Here is a 17,186-nt window from a genome sequence, read left to right as displayed (position 1 = left end):
TCCGTGGGCAGCGGCCACCTTTCTCCTGGCTGCCCTGGGCGAGGGGACTGGAAGCCCTCTCGGTCCCTTGCTCCCTGCACCCCAGTCCTGGACACTCCATCCACCTGAGCATCCGCCTGCGCCCACACTGCTTTGTTCTCTGGTTGTTTCCTGGCCACCTACCAGCCCCTCCAGCTACAAGGAAGCTTCCAGAGAAATCAGCTTTCTTCTTCGGAACTTCCACCCCATCCCACCCCCCAGACTTCCCAGGATGAGACTCAGGGTCCCCGGAGGCTGCTTGTCCAACAACCCACCACCTGCTCCATTACCACCCACCTCCCACAGCGAACACTCCGAGTCCCCACTGCAGACCCACTGCCAGCCTCGCCCGGCCTCCACAAACACCTCCTGGGACACAGAGCACCTCGGGCAGATGAGAAAACCAAGATTCAAAATGTGACCTGTCCAAGGTCACAGCGCAAGAACACGTGCATGGGGATGGGCGTCCAGGTCTCTCAGGTGTGTGACCACCGCCAGCCGCAGCACAGGGGAGGTGACTGGCCGCAGGGGAGACCCACGGAGATGAGCCGTGGGGCAGCTTAGGGATGCAACCTTTGCTTTTCTGTCTGCCAGTGGCTTGGATAGGGAAGGCGGGTTGACCCCTGGTGTGAGAGGAGAGGACGCAGCACACACCCAGTGGCTCCTGGCTCCATCTGAGGGCTCACTCCAAACCCAGCCCCAGTGCAAAGCCAGCCTGCCCCGCCCTCCCTGTCCCCACGGCACAGTGACCCGCCAGTGCCTGCCCCCGGCCCGCTCTTGGGGGCCCCCTCTCCTCCATCACCTGCATCCCTCCCCCACCCACTGCCACAGCCCTCACCTGCCCCGGCCCGCTCTTGGGGGCCCCCTCTCCTCCATCACCCGCTCTTGGGGGCCCCCTCTCCTCCATCACCCGCATCCCTCCCCCACCCACTGCCACAGCCCTCACCAGTCACCCAGCGGCTCGGACACTGCAAATGAGCTCCTACTGTTCGGGATCCTTTCTAAGAGTTTAATATGCCTCTGAGTACTTTGAAAACAACCTCCTTAGAACTGAAGAACTCAGGCTTTGCTAAGTGAACGAGGCGTGGGGGGTGGGGGGGGCTGACAACACCTGTGAGCAGGACAAGGGCACTAAGTTCACAGAAGGTGGCCTATGGTCTCCTACCTCCCAGGTGCAAGCCAACAGGCCTCCCTACAGCTCCTGCAGAGCGCTCACGGTGCCCGGGCTGAGGCAGCCCCTGACGCCCAGACGGCCGGCCCCCCGCCCAGGGCCGCACAGCTGGCAGGCAGAGGAGCTGAGGCACCTGGTCAGGGAGTCTGGACACCCACCCCGGCCTGCACAGGCGCATAAGCACACGGAGCAGAGCGGTGTGCTGGGCGCCCCGGCGGGGGTCTGTCTGGGGTCCATGGAGGAGGCAGGCAGGGGGTCTTGAGCCCATTAGCGGAGGGGCCCCCGACCCTGGCCTCCTCCACACGTTTCCCCATTCAGCTCCTCCTCCCCCTCACGGCGCGGCCCAGCCCCCACGCAGGGCTGCGGGCAGCTCCCGACAGCTGTGGTCCACCCCCACCCCCACCCCCGGAGCTGCGTCTGCTCTCCAGCAGCCGGCTGGGTTCAGTGGAAAGTGCTCTGGACACCAGCAGACCGGAGTTCACGCCCAGCTCTGCTGCTCACCAGCTGTGTGACCGGGGACAGGTCCTTAACCTCCCAGAGCCTCAGTTTCCCCACCTGTAAAACAGGATGGCTCCTCCCTCAGAGCAGGTGAGGGGATCGAAGGAGCTGCAGTGGGTGACGTGTGTGGCACCTGGGACGTGGTCTTTGCTGGCTCCCCGGCTGGGTGAGAAGTGTCCATCAGCAGGGAGTTTAGATGGGGGAGGGCCTTGTAAGTCCTCACCACACAACGCTAACCCCGGGGTGGCACACCCCCGGAGCCAGTCAGCACGCAGCCTCTCAGACCCAGCCGAGTCCTATTGCATCCGAATCTGCACTTTATCATTGCATCCCAGGGGCCAGGCGGGCCATTCAAGCCGCTTTACTTGCAGACTTCTGAACATCAGTGACCAGCGGGAGGAGACGGCAGGAAGGTGCGGGCTCGTGGTGGGGTGAGATACTTTCAGGGCCAGGCCGGGCCCTCTGAGCCCCACAGGGAACCGGAGCAGACGGCCCTGCCTCGCAGGCCCAGGAGCCGAGGTGGCAGCGGAAACACATGGCTCCAGGCCTGCCCCGCACTGGGCGCTCACTGGGCACCGAGGACGGATGGTCCAGGTGTGTGGGGAAGCAGCCTGGGGCCAACGCGGTTCCCGTGGAAAGGCAGCCCAGACAGGCCTGTGAGACCCACCCACGCGCACACACAGCATCCCCTGCACGCACCGCCCAGGCCCTTCCTGCCCACCCAGACAGGCCCGTGAGACCCTCCCATGTGCACACGCAGCATCCCCCGCACGCACCGCCCAGGCCCTTCCTGCCCACCCAGACAGGCCCGTGAGACCCACCCACGCGCACACGCAGCATCCCCCCGCACGCACCGCCCAGGCCCTTCCTGCCCACCCAGACAGGCCTGGGAGACCCACCCACGCGCACACGCAGCATCCCCCGCACGCACCGCCCAGGCCCTTCCTGCCCACCCAGACAGGCCCGTGAGACCCACCCACGCGCACACACAGCATCCCCCCAGCACCGCCCAGGCCCTTCCTGCCCAGAGCGCAGCCCCCGCAGGGAGCAGGCCACCTGGAGCGCAGTGTGTCCCCGCAGCAGGCCTAGGACCACTCTCTTCTCCACACAGCTTCTCCCCTCCCTCTCACCTCCCGAGGCCCCAAATCCATCTGAGCCATGAGAAACCCCGCGTCCTGCTCTCTGGAGGTTGACAAGGACCCACATCTTAGTTGGTCACCTGCAATGTGCCTGCTGACTGACCCCCTCCTACACGAAGCCCAGCACCCCAGGTTGCTGGTGGGGGGGGGGGGTAAAAGAAGGGCGGAGCTCTGACCACAGGGTCCCCCTGAGAGGAACAACACTCGACTCGGTGGAGGCTGTGCCCATGCCCCCCACACACACGGCCACGCAGAACGAGAGCAGAGCCCACGCTCTCCCAGGCCACACAGCCGCCGGCGGGGCAGAGGCCCCTGTCTACCCTCCTCTCACATGGGTGACAGCTCCCAGCTCTGCACCCCATCTCCAGTTCCGAAACCCACACGCACTGACCTCTTCCACCACAGCAGGCTGGACTGCCCAGGGCGCCCAGGCCCACGCGGGTCCCAGAGAAGCCCAGGAACATGGGGCCAGAGCCTCGTGCAGGCCTGGGATGCCCACAGAAGAACCATGGACAAACTGGGGGTCAGTGGGGCTGCTGCAAGTATGTGATGTCATGGGTTCTGGAAAGGCCCTTGGACCCAAAATATCTCTCCCAGGTCCGGAAATCCCTCCCACCCCTCTGAGAGTCACTGCGAGGACAGGGTCCCACCTGGGGCTCCGGCAGCTCACACCTCTGGCAGAGGCGGCTGACAGCGGCCTGAGTGTGGTGAACGGCTGGCCAGGGGTGGACAGCCCAGGTGGGCAGTGCTCAAAGCTGGTGACCATCACCCCCCCCCAGGGCTGCCTGCCAGGAGGGGGCACTGCCCTCCCAACCTCCCTGAAGGCTGGTTCCACAGAAGCCAGTTCTCCTGGCCAGGGAAGGGGTCCACCAAGGGGGGGGGGGCATAAGCACACCCCCCCCCACCCCTGCATCCATTACAGGAGAAATCAAATCTTGTCCTAACTGTCCCCTTGAGGAAGGCCGGGAAGGGACGTGGGGGCCACCAGGAGGGGTGGGAGCCCTGAGAGCAGGGGGTGGGGGAATAGGAGGGGAATTAAGCAGGTTCCAAAATAGCACAGTTGGTTCTGCCTCGCTTCACCCCGCGCAGTGTCTGGCAGCTTCTGCTTTCAGTCTGACTCACGCCCGGTGGGGGCAGGACAGCAGGACAGGGCGGCCAGCGCTGGCACAGGCCCCTGGAGAACCAGAGGCATCTCCCGGGCTACCCGCACCTACGGCCGGCCCCCTCCCCTTCGTGCCCATGCGCTGGGCTTCTGGGAACAGTCACTGGGGGCCCAAAGCCCAGGAGCTCCCTCACCTGGGCCCTAGCCCGGCCCTCCCCCACCCAGGGTGTCCCAGGCACGGCTGCTGTGCGAGCCCCAGAACTTGGGTTACTCCTGCCCGCCCCGGTACACCCTGCCAGCCCTCCCCCTAGCTCCACGGAGAAATCAGAGAAGACCTGATCTCAAGACCATGCTCTCCCCCACAGGGGACATGACCTTCAGCAGTCCCCCCCCCCCGCCCAAGGAGTGAGCGAGCTGCCCCTACACCCCCAACAAGGTGGGAGAGAATCTGCACAGTCTTCCTCTCCAAATGCACACGGCGGCTCACGCACCCCTCTTTTCTGTCCTTCAACCCCACCAGCCACACTGTGCCCTGGGCCAGGCAGAGAGGAGCCGAGCGCCCTGGGCTCTGTGCGTGTTGGGTGGGGACATCTCGGGAGGGGCTTCTCCCCCTAGCAGGCAGGCAGCTGCCCTATATATACTCAGTCCTCCCCAGATCAGGTGCTGCAGCCCCAGCCTGAGACTCCAGCAGAGAGCCTGGTCGTCAGCTCCAGCTCTGGGTCCCTGTGCGAACCGGCAGGCCCCCCTCCCCGCCCTCACGCCCGCACTGCTGCCCAGAACAGGCACAGCCACCTTCCTGCCCAGGTGGGGCAGGTGCAGGGAGGCTGTGCTCTGCCCACGGCCTGGGGGGGGGGGGCGTGGCGCTCGTCAGCAGGGGGAGAACGTCCAAGACAATGAGGCTGGCCGGCACAGGCAGGCATACCAGGGCCCCCGCCACCCTGGCACGCGCACCCTCACCAAACCTGGTTTGAAAGTGAAAACATCAAGGGGAAAGTCTGTGGGCAGCGGCTGGAGGACGACGCAAAGGGACCAGGACGTGGCATGGCTGCCCTGCGGCCCAGTGAGGAGTCCTCAGTGCGAGCAAGCGTAGCCCCTGCTCCATCCCGGCTGCCTGCTGTCCCCCCAGCCCCCGCCCCCCCACCCCGCACCAGAAGGCCTTCATATACTCCACTTCCTGCTCGGAACCCTCTCATGCACTCAGCCCCAGGAGGCCTGAGCTGGACAGTCTGGGGCAGGGGCAGCAGGCAAGAGGGAGGAGGCCCCTCTCCAAGAAGCAGGTACCAGGCAGGGCCCTCACCAGGGCTGAAGAAGGGTGCCCTTGAGTGAACTGAGCCCTCCCCCACCGCCTGTGAATTGCATCCTGTTCCCCATAGGGACACAGAGGGAGGGCCCTAGAAGCTCGCTTCTGACCAGAGGAAAGGCAGCCATGTGGCAGCCAGGAGCTAGTGGCCCCCGGAAGGGAAGAGGCAAAGGCAGTGGGAGAACAGAAAAGGAAGTCAGAGAAACCCAGACAATCGCAGTCTAAGGACACTGGAGCTGGGAGGGACTGGAGGGTGGCTCCAGGCGATGTGCTCCCCGGCATGTCTGCCCCGCCTTCTAGGACAGGAGGCAGCACAGACAGGTCCACCTGCCTTGGACAGGGCCTGCAAGGGGCGGCCAGGGTCTGTCGCGTGGTAAGGACAGTCACACTGGGACCCTTTCCCCGACTGTGAATGCCTATAGGGACCCTGACGGCTTCCTCTTTTTCTCTGTGGCTCCCAGCACACAGTAGGTGCTCCTTAAGGCTCTGTTGAACACAATGACTGTGTGGTGACAGGCCCCAGTGGGAAGGGTCTGCCCAGGGGAGCTGGGGAGGGGGTGGCAGCTTCATGGGCGTGGAGAGAAGGGAGCTTTGGGAAGAGGGCTTGACTATAGCCACACTCCAAGGGACCAACTAGACCCCCAAACCTGGGTTCAGAGAGTGCGGCAGAGGCTGTGAGGGCCCTGGCCACATCCCCTGGGCACCTGCTCAGCAGGCCCACCTGAGCCTTTCAGCTGCCAGCCCTGCATCTAGCCAGACCCAACAGGGGTAGCGCCCTGCCCTCCGTAGCAGCCCTCAGCCAACAGTAAGGGAGCAAGGGCACCCCCCGCCCTCCCTGCACCGCTGTGGGTCACTCCAAAGCCCAGTCTGCCGAGGCCCACGAGCACTCACCGCTCCCTAACACGCATTTCACTGGCTCCCTTCCCTCCCTGTCTCACTAGTCTACCCCTACCACTGCTTCCTGGGTCACCTCCCACGGAAACCACCGGTACTCACACCCTTGTCTCAACCAATGAGGCCCAGGGAGGCAGTTTTGACCTAAAACAAGCCCCTAACTAACACTTAGAAAGAAAGACCAATAAAAGGGCCAGAGTAAATTGGGGGCTGCCACCCCGCAGAGAAGCAGGGGCCAAGAGCCCAGTCACTGGAGGCGGCTGGTGGTGCTGGATGCAGCGGCCAAGGGTGTGCCTAGAAGCCTCCCTCAGAAGAGGAGTGGGTAAGATGGAGAGAAAAAACTAGGATGTGCCAGGGTTGCAAGTTATGGGATGAAGAAGCCTCCATTCCAGGGGCAGTGATGGCAACATTACACTACAGTGGCAGATGCCAATAAGCCTAGAAGCTCCATATCGCCTCCCCTCCCAGGCTGAACAGACTAGAACGATAGGAGTGGGCACTCCAGAACCTTAGCATGCCCATTCACTCAGTAACACGGCCGTTATGTGCCCCATTCAGAACCCGACTGGGGACACCAAGGAAAACCGTTTGATTCCACATGAAGAGCGTGTGTTCTGAAGCAGGTTCAACTGAATCCCAGGTCTGCTGCTTACTGTCTGCATGGCCTTTAGCAACTCAGCTTCACAGGGTCTCAGTAGCCTCCGCCCAATAATATTCATCTCGGAGGCCTACTGTAAGGATTAAAATGTAAAACATCTAATATAGGTGTTTGATAAATATTTGATGAATCCATGGACAAATACACAGATATAACAGATGCATGGGTGAATACAATGCATGGATGGGGGATTCACGTATAGATTAATGGGTAGATGCATGGGTGGATGGATGAATGCATGGATAAATGCATGGATAGATAGATACATAGATGAATGGATGCAAGCATGGATGCACACATAGATGCATGGATGGGTGAATGGATGAATAAATGCATGAATAAATGGATAAATAGATGATTGATTGGATGGATGGATGGATGGATGGATGGATGGATGGATGGATGGATGGATGGACAAAAGGATGAATGGTTGGATGGATGGATGAATAGACTGATGGATGAATGAATGAATGCATGGACGAATGTATGGATGAGTGAATGGATGGGTGGGTGGGTGGATGAATGAGTGGGTGTGTGAGTATGTGGGTAGGTGGGTGGGTGGGTAGATAGATGGATGCATGGATGGATGGATGGATGGATGTACGACAAATGGACTGATGGGTGCATGGATGGATGGATACATGAATGGATGGATGGATGAATCCATGGACAGATGTATGGATGGGTGGATGGATGAATGAGTGGGTATGTGTGTGTGTGTGTGTGTGGGTAGGTGGGTGGGTGGGTGGGTGGGTGGATGGATGGATGAATTGGTGGATACATGGACAAATACATGAAAGGATGCATGGACAGACGGATGGACAGATGGATGGATGGACAGATGGAGGATGGACGGATGGATGGATCGACAGGCAGGCAGATGGATGGATGGATGGATGGATGGATGGATGGATAGATGGATGAGTGGGTGAGTGGATGAATGGATGAATACATGGGTAGGTAGATAGATATTTTAAAGGAGACAAAAGAGGGCAGTAGTTGTCTGCAGTCTGATTCCCATCTGGTTAAATATCCCTTTCTGCAAATTGAATAATCAGAAAATGAAGGCCCATCACTCTAATTTATGTTAGAGAAATCTGTCTCCATTTGTCAGGCTGACAAACGCAAAGATCCTAATGAGCCTTAGCAACATTATTGGGGGAGGGCTGTTCCCTTAAGGGTGTAGCGCTATGTCAGGACGAGGGAATCCTCCTGGCTCAATCACCATCACACCCGTTCCCACCACAGGGTCCCATCAAGCCTGTATCCCTTTCCCCTCAAGCCCAACTCCCCCCACCCCCTGCCCCAGGGAAGGCGGGTCAGGGGCCAGGGGGAAGAAGGGGAAATCAAACAAAAACAGGGAGGGGGAACAGGCCAGGACGGCTGAGCAGAGGAAGCCAAAAACAGTGCGGACATGTGGGATGGGGTGAGCAGGGAGCAGAGAGAAGGGACTGAGGAGCAGAGAGAAGGGTTTATTGTCTGGAAAAATAAAGGAAGAAAATAGCCCTGCAAGAACAAAGGAGTAGAAGTAAATGGTCTGAGCAACAAACAAACGTCATTCCCTGCTCCGCTGCCCCCAGTGGCTCCCCACTGTCCACCAGATAAAGTCCAATCTCCTTAGTTGCCTTCAAGGGAGGGGAACGCACCCAGGGTCCCCCCCCTCCCTAAACAAGCCCCGGCCTCCCCACTCCACCCACCCACACACCCACACACCCACACACCCACACACACTATGGGCCTACAGGTGCTCCCCTGCCCCACCCCCTCCACAGACTGTCCAATCCCCACTCAGCCCTGGAAGCCCTCCTCGTGCCCACCCCCCTGGCCTTGGGTGAAGATACGTGGACTGGCAGAGGGAGTGGCGGAAACGAAGAAAGATGCGCCCACGTGGCGGGGTGGGGCATGGGGAAGAGGTGAAGCTCCTCCCCGGCCTCCGTGTGCCCTCCCAGCTGCTTTCTTCCCACCTGTCCCTGTGGCCCAGCCCTGGCATTGTACAGTCTGCGGTCAGGCAGAATGCCCTGTCCATTTGCTAAGAGGGCTGAGGCGGCACTGAAGGAGGGAACCAGGCCCGTGTCCAGGACAAAGGACGGGAAGGGTGGGCTGGCGAGAAGAGGAGCGCTTCAGCCCTGCCCGGCCCCAGGCCCGGGCCCCTGGAGTGGACAAGCCGAGCATAGAAAGTGGGAAATGGGAAACCCCATAACGTGTCTGGGCCCAGAGCCTGAGGGGCATGGGTGCAAGGCAGAGGTGGGACCCCCTTGGCAGGCGGCTCCTTCAGCAGGCTCCCCGGCCTCAGAAGCCCCTTCGGGGCTGGGGAACCTGAGGAGATGGGGCAGCTCAGGACGGACTCCCAAAATAGAAACAACCAGAGCCTTGGCACCCCTGCCCGCAGGGAGGGCTGGAGTGCGGAAGGGGGGCTTCCCCCAGCCTGCGGAGCAGAGAAAAAGGGGGTGAGGGGCCAGGCCCCAGCTGTGCCCATACCTCCCCTCTACATTCCTGTGCCCTCCCAAGGAGCAGAGGGGATACACAGTGTGGGTGGAGCAGGGAAACTGAGGCACGGAGCTGCCCTCCAGCTCTGGACACTTGCTTTACCTATCCAGCCATCAGCATTGTCCTTGAAAGTTAACCACCACATTTCACAAGGGCACATGGGGACCCTGCTGTCCCAGGGTCCCCTTCCACTCTGGGGACATATGGCTTCTAGAAAGTGGCCTGCCTCGGTCCCCAGAGCTGGGCTGCCTTTTCCTGAGCTCTGACCTGGAGGTCAGGGGTGCAGCACGGTACTGGGCAGAGCACAGACTCAGGACCCGACGGCCTGTGTGACCTTGAGCCAGTCGGGAGGCTTCTGGGTGCCTCGGTGTCCCTGCGCGAAGGGGAGACACCACTCCCGTCTCTCATCCGCACAGTTGATGAGCGAAACAAACCTATTTCTTTGGCTCCTCAAGTATCTGAATGGTCCCTCCACTCAGGACACACTCACACCCTAATGACCAGGGGCCCAACGGCTTGGGCCCCAACAAGGGGTGATGAGGAGCTGCCTGCCACTGATAGAGCTGGTGCCAGGTCCATTGCGGGCACAGGGCCCGGGCGTACAATGGGGCTGTGTGTGCGCCCAGCGTTACCCTGACGTGGAGCTGGGCAGGCCGGCATCTGGGGTCAGGCCAGGAATTCATTTCCCCGGAGAGGGCCCTCCCCCCCCCCCCGCCCCCTTCTAGGCTACACAGCCCTGGGAGGGGTGGGGGCACAGGCACCACCCTCTTCCCCAGCGAGCCCAGACAGCGGAATGGGGACATGCCTGGTGGCAGGCACTGGGGATTTGGGACTCCTGAGTCCACTTGCCAGACTGGGCTGCTCACTTGTGAGGCATTTTGGACCCATTATGTCCCCTGGGGCTGTGGCCTTCCCTGTGCGCAAAGGGAGGGTGAAGTCTGTGGAGCCAGGAGAGGAGGCAAGGAAAGTCTGCCGGGTCCCCTCCCCAGACCGAGGACCTCACTCCTCAGTCCCAGCTCGCTGGGTCCCGGGCTCAGCCCCAGGCCCCGGTGCCCTGGGAGAGGAGCCGGCCCACTCCCCAGGGGGATGAGTCACCAGTCGGCGCAGCCAGGAGGGCAGGGAGCCGGTGGGCAGGTGGAGGCTCTCCCGCCTCCCTGGCAGGTCCTCTCCAGCTAGCAGAGCACTGGCTGGGCTCGGGCACTGACCACAGCAGTCCAGCGGGCATGCTCTCCCTCTGGGGCAGGGGACTGCCCAGTGCCAGGATGTGGGGTCCCGGAGACCTCCTGCTCCCCACACCGACTCCACTGCTGCAGGCACGGGCCACCCCCCAAAATGCCCCTGAGAGGGGTGTCAGGCTGCAGGTCAAGGCACCCACTTACCCCCGAGTGAGAAACTGGGTCTGAGGCAAGGGAGGAGGGGGAACACAGGCCTCCGGCGGGGAGGGGGGGAAGCGAGGGGGCCTGGCCCCCCTATGCCTCGGGCTGTGGGCTTCTGCACGAATCACCTTCCCCTCTCAGAGCCCGGGAGCTCCGGCAGCAGCAGGCAGCCGCCTTGCCCGTCACTGGCCTGATTCACGCACCCCTTCCCACCCAGTCATGGCGACACAAGTACGCGCCCCAGTGGCTGCCGCCCACACTCCCAGAAGGTCACACACAAAAGTCACGGTGGTGGCCCAGCCCAGTGGACACAGTTGGATGCCCACCCTTCCCCTCACACCCACAGGCCTCGTCCCCCGCTGAGCCACAGCTCAGCTCATCACACCCTGGAGCATGGCAGTACCCTAACCTCCTCCGCCTGGGAGGTCCCCGCCTGGGAGAGGGGGAGGACCTCCCCCAGCAGGCCCGCCCAGCCCTTCGTGTGTGTATACATGTGTGTGCATGCATGTGTGTGTGCCTGCATGCATGTGTGCGCACGTGCGTATGTGTGCGCGCATGTGTGTGTGCATGTGTGCGTGTCTGCGCGTGCATGCGTCCATGTGTGCGTGTGTGTGTGCATGTGTGTGTGTCTGCGTGCATGTGTGCATGTCTGCGCGTGCATGCGTCCATGTGTGTGTGCATGTGTGTGTGTCTGCGTGTGTGTGTGCGTGTCTGCGCGTGCATGCGTCCATGTGTGTGTGCCTGCATGCATGTGTGCGCACGTGCGTATGTGTGCGCGCACGTGTGTGTGCATGTGTGCATGTCTGCGCATGCATGCGTCCATGTGTGCGTGTGTGTGTGCGTGCATGTGTGTGTGTGTCTGTGTGTGTGTGTGCGTGTCTGCGCGTGCATGCGTCCATGTGTGCGTGCACGCGTATGTGTGTGCGCAGGCATGTATGTGTGTGACCAGCCCTGAGAACAGAGGCGACAAGAGCCAGTAGGAGTCTTCTGATCCTGAGCCCATCACTCTCATTTCACTGATGAATAAAGTGAGGCTCAGGCTGGGGAAGTGTCTTGTCCAAGTTTCTGAGCAAGGCTGAGAGCACGGACCCCAAGGCTGGGGTGGCTTGTGGCTGGTCAAACAGAGCGGGGGGTGGGGAGAGCGGGCCAGGGGCGAGACGGAAGAGGAGGGTGGCAGGGAAGACGTGCCACCACGACAGAGGGCCCGCTGCCCGGATGCTGTGCTGGTGCCACTCTGTCCACTCATCTCAAACGTTTCTTGAGCACCTACGACAAGCCAGCACCGTAGCGGCAGCGGCACGTCTGGTCCATGTCAACCCTCGCTCCTTCCTGGGGGGCTCTGCTCCTGGGGTTGAGTCATGTCCTCACGGCCCCCACGCCCACAGGCAGCGAGGCTGGAGTGGGCTCCAACCTCTCCTCTAAAGAGCAGTCTGTGGGCCCCGCGGGGAACACCCTCTGGGCGTCAGTGCCCAGGGCTCGCCAGAGTCCCCCCGCACAGGTGCCTCCCAGAGTCAGTGCCCAGTTAGAGGACACAGATGTCAGATGACAGGAGCCTGGGAGGTCGCCCACCAGCAGAACCCCATTTTCAGACAAAATCTATCAGGAACCCTGATATGTAAAATACAAGTGAAGCTGCTCTGTGGGGAGGGGAGAGGGCCAGACCACCTGGCCTCCAACTGGGGGCCCTCGATGCCCCCCTGGGGTCCTGAGGAAGAGCTAAAAACCACAGCTTTCTCTGGCCTCCACTTGTCCCAGAAGCCCAGGGAAGTAAGTAATGTATGTGGAAGCCATGGCTCAGGGAGAGCTAGGACCAGAGCCCCCAGACCGCCAGGTCGCGCTCTCCTCCCCGGCTACCAGGGCAATGGCATTCCACCTGTCACGTGGGCGAGGGACACGGCAAAGAAAAGTCCCACGTATCCAGCTCCCACTGTGTGCCCAGCAATGCTCCACCAACATCGATGCTTTACTTCCCACAATAATCCTGTGGTGTACACATCATCACCTTGTGGGTAAAGAAATGGATATTCAGAAAAGTTCAGCGACTCACCCCGCCTGTGAAGGGCAAAGCACATTTCAACCCTGCGTGCTCATGGCCTCCGGCTACAGCCGAGCAGAAGTCACCACCAGCGGGGGCCTGGCTATAAGCACCCCCTGAGCCCCGTCCCAGGCTGTACCTCCCCCATAGAAAAGCTGACAAGCCTCCTCCCCAGCTCCCTCCACCGGTACAGCACCTCCAGAGCTTCTCATTAGTAACGAAACAATAAAAATAATAAAAATCCCACCACTGCCTTACTACGTAGCACTGATAACTTAGGCACTTCATACATTATTATTTACTTAATCCTCACAACACTAGACTCCCAGCCTCATCTCACAGATGAGGAAATGGGCACAGAGAAATGGATGATTTGCCCAAGGTCACACAGCTTGGAAGCAGCAAAGCCAGTACTGGACCCTGGGCTGTCTGGCCTGCAAATGTCTGTTGCTCCTCCTTTGGTGGTGACTCTAACGAGCGCCCTAGCTTGGGGTTTGCCTCCTTCCTCTGAGTCCTCCTCTGTTTGGGTCAGAGGCCGGCTGGCACCCGCAAGGGCTGGACGAGGGAAGCCTACCTGATGGGCACCGATAGCGCATGCCCTGCGGCTGGAGGGTAACACCCACGCCAGCTCCCCGCCCCCACCAGGAGCTGGGACTAGAATGCTGCGACGAGGAGAGCACTCAATGCACAAGTATAAATAGGACGCCTACTGCGCGCCCAGCCTCAAGTTGTGGCAGGTGCAGGAGCAGAGGGCTCTGTCCTTGCACTCCTGCCACAGGCTCCAGTCCCCGGCAAAGCCCAAGGGGGTCGCCTGCCACCCCCAATACCTTCGGTACTGGCTGCACCAGATGTTGGCAACACTTAGATACAAGGCTAAAAATAGACTATAATGAGTCAGTGCTAAGAATAAATGGGGCAAACAGCCCTCCCGGAGAGGACACTCTCTACCAGGGAGGTGCCACGTCCTCCCACCTCCCGACCCGGCTGGACCCATCACTGGCCTTTCGCTAGGATTCTGCCCCGCCAGTCAGCAGAGGGCTGGGGGCATTTACACCCTGACTGCCATCTGGACAGAGCAGTGGCCAGCCCCCTACGTGAAGGGTGGGGGACCCAAAGGACAGAAGCTGGAGAAGACCGCCCCGCTCAAAGCAGAACGGACGGCGGCACCCAGACACTCGGCTTTCCTTCCCAACTCGACTACCAACTCCGTGCAGGAAACCAGGCAATCCTGCAAACGCCATAGGCGATCGCGATTGGGGGGAAGGGGCTGAGCCCAGAGAGGGGTGGCAGTATCCTAAAGGGCAGACATCAAAGGGGGGCACGCACGGGCACCATGCCAGACTCCACGGCCAGGGGTCTCCCTTACCTCCTCCATGTTTTCCCCTCTTTGCCCCCAGAAATGATAAGAACTGTTAGACTCCTGGACGTCGGTACATGATGGAACCTTAATGGAGCAATGGAGCACATGCCCGTCCGGTGTTGGGTGAGCCTCTCAGTACTCAGGATGACAGACAGGAGGATGAGCTTCATTCCGCAGGGGGAGAGCCTGGGCTCAGGAAACTGAATCCACTTGCTCGGGGCCCTGCAGCGGGATGAGCCTGTTGTCATCCATCAGCCGGGAAGTTCTCTCCAGGGGCCCACGTGCTGGGCACAGATCCACCTCCCCGGCGATGCCCAGAAGGATGCAACACCCTCTAACGCTGCTGGGAGCCCACGGGACGGGAGAAACAGCACCACTTACATTTCTCTGAGATGAACAGAGGAAGGAGGGAAAGGGGGTGGGGGTGAGGGGTCCTGAGCAAAGCCCTCCATAGCCATAGATTCAAGGAGCCCTGGGTTCTAGGCCCAGCTCGGTGAAAGACAATTTCATGATCTGGGGAAACGATGTCCTATGCTTCACTCCAGGTCTGTGTCTCCATCCGGAAAATGGTGCTCTGAAGACCAGGCCTTTGAAATCTCCTGGGGTAAATCATGACCACAGATTGTGGGGACACAATGAATACTAGTGTAGCCAAGGCTCTGACAAGTCCTGCAGCAAAGAAACCTATTTTGCTTTTTTTTTTTTGACCCACACTGCCATACCTGCTCAACCACCAAGCCTTTCCATAGGACACATCTTGGGAAACCCCAGAGTAAATCTGGGGTCACCAATCACATGCCTGTGGGGGCCAGCAGGAAAGATGAAAGCTCAAAGCAAGCCCAAACAAGATGCACCAGGACCCTGCAGTTAGCTACAAGCCCTGAAACGTTCCTGGCAGCTCCTGGGGTCTGGGGTGTCTCGCACCTTTGCTCTATGACGGCCTCCCTGAGGACCCACCCAGGGTTTGAATCCCATCTGACCCTCAGCAAGCCACTGAGAGCGGCAAGGAAGAGACCAGGATGCTGTGTCACTCAGCTGAGGAGACCGGGACCCCTCAGGAGACCAGAAAACTGGCCTAGGGTCACACAGCAAGTGACTCCTGCAGGCAGGAGCCAGTGAGGCGGACCCCACTGCCCGCGCCCTTCCTGCGCTCTAAGCGCGGCACCGCCACAGTCCCGTGCGCTTCTCCCAGCGGCTGTGAGGCAGCCTGTGCTGTCATTCCCACTTCACGGAGTGAGAAACTAATGGCAAGAGAGATTCAGTCACTTTTCCAAGGTCACCTGGCTAGTGAGTGGTGTAGCCCAGATTTCAGCCCCGGCAGCTCGAACCCAGAACTCATGCCCTCAGCCCAGCTCTGTCACTCACTAGCTAGGCAACCTTGGTGAGAGACTTAACCATTCCTGGTCTCAGTTTCCTCACCTATGAAATGGGACAATAAGACCTGCGTGGACTGGCCTGTGGTGGTGCAGTGGATAGAGCGTCGACCCGGAATGCGGAGGTCTCCGGTTGGAAAGCCCGTCGAGGCAAGTTGAGAGAAGCGAATTGATGCTTCTCACTCCTCCCTTCCCCCTTTCTCTCTCTTTCTCTCTCTCTCTCTCTCTCTCCCTCTCTCCTCTCTGAAATCAATAAACAATATATAAAGAGATAAATAAATTTTTTAAAAAATAAAGAAGACCTGTGTAGCCCTGCCCAGACAGCTCATTTGATCAGAGCGTCATCCAGAAGCGCAGAGGTTGCTGGTTCGATCCCCAGTCAGGGCACGTACGGGAACAGATGGGTGTTACTATCGTGCTTTCTCGCTTTCTCCCTCTCTTCTCCCTCTCTCCCTCTCTCTCTCTCTCCCCCTTCCTCTCTAAAATCAATAGATTTTAAAATTTTTCTTTAAAATCAGACCTGTGGATTAGATATTGTGATGATTAAATTTGCAAATATACAAAGGTGCTCAGTGCCCGGGACAGGGGAGGTGCTCAGTTATGTGGCCTTTTAGTAAAAACCACGTTCCTGCCTGAGCCTCTGGGCTCTGGATTCATTGGCTGGGGGCCTCCCACGGCTCCCCGGAAACTGGCCCCTGCCCGTCAGTCTCAGGCTCTGTCCCTCCACCTGGCAGCGTGGACCTTCACACTGGGGCTCCTAAGGTACCCCGTGTAGGTGGGGACTCTGGAAGTTGGGGTTCCCAGACCTAGGCCAAACCTGGGTCTCATCCTCTGAAGCCACTTCCCCCGCAGAGCTGGGGATATCCCCAGCTCACCACGGGCCACAGCCCTTTGCCTCCCTTGCCCCACGGCCCCAGGTCACGGGGTGGTGAGGCTGGGGGCTCTCCAGCTAGACAGCTGATGTCCTCATGACCTTCCCTGGCCCTCCTGGCCTTAGACACGACAGCAACCGCCCACCCAGAGCTCTTCACACTTCCTATAGCCAGCTCACCACGTCATGTCACAAGATGGGCATCTCCACCCACGAGGCCAGCCACTCAGGAGCAGAAAGCCCGCGTTACGGATGAAGAAGCTGAGGCTCTGATTTGCCCTGGGTGGCAGTCTAAGTGGTAGCAAGGCTCCTGTCTCCTGGATCCGGGCTCAGGGCGGAGCCAGGTCCCAGGCCAGACCCACGCGCACGAGCTAGCCCAGGCAGCTGAGGGGAGGGGAAGTCTCAAGAGGCTCCCGGGGGCCAACGGGGGGGAGGGGGGAGGAAACGGATCCACAATGGGTACAGGGTCTCCCAGTAACTGATTCCTCCTCTTCCCCACCCCACCCCAGTCAGAGGAGGAGGGCACAGCCCTTGCCAGTGCCCTGAGGTGCCCCGCACCCCTCTGCTCCAGCTGGCACAGGCACCTCTGGCCAGGCCTGGCCCTGCACTGCCAGCGAGCACCCCCTCCCGAGGTGGCTCTCCAGCTTCAGACCCCCAGCCGACCATTCACCCCAGGCACTGTCTGCTGGCACTGTCCCCATCTAACGCAGGGCAGCACTCTACAGCTTCCCTGGCCCCCTCTCCCTCGGCCTCTGTGGAACCCGCAGGGTCCGCTCACCCCACACACCTTGCTAAGAACGGGGCCCGACTCCCCAGGCCTGCCCCTGACGTGGGGTGCTGGGTCCTGCCTCAGTATGTGCCTCATAAACACTGCGCGGGAGGGAGATAATCTCTAAGGCACTAG

At 60.4% G+C, this 17,186-nt stretch overlaps 1 protein-coding gene across 5 annotated transcripts in view; it reads right to left on the bottom strand.

Annotated features, from left to right (window-relative positions):
• Positions 1 to 17,186, bottom strand: part of TFEB (transcription factor EB) — a 52,493-nt gene that overhangs the window by 17,190 nt on the left and 18,117 nt on the right. Inside the window, exon 1 of one of the 5 annotated variants that reach the window (XM_066359443.1) lies at positions 17,070 to 17,094. The exons of 2 other annotated variants lie outside the window; for them this stretch is intronic. Coding sequence is in view for 1 of the 3 variants with exons in the window: in XM_066359445.1 (XP_066215542.1) it covers positions 16,463 to 16,470 (8 nt within the window). In the remaining 2 variants the exon portion in view is untranslated. Of the gene's footprint in view, positions 1 to 3,217; positions 3,243 to 16,462; positions 16,584 to 17,069; positions 17,095 to 17,186 lie in introns of those variants that run through there. 2 more of the 5 variants (XM_066359445.1, XM_066359444.1) reach the window with 2 other exon arrangements.

Source organism: Saccopteryx leptura, chromosome 1, assembly GCF_036850995.1.
Source record: "Saccopteryx leptura isolate mSacLep1 chromosome 1, mSacLep1_pri_phased_curated, whole genome shotgun sequence".
Taxonomy (NCBI): domain Eukaryota; kingdom Metazoa; phylum Chordata; class Mammalia; order Chiroptera; family Emballonuridae; genus Saccopteryx; species Saccopteryx leptura.
Note: the sequence above shows the minus strand (reverse complement) of the source record. Positions and strands in the feature narration are given on the sequence as shown.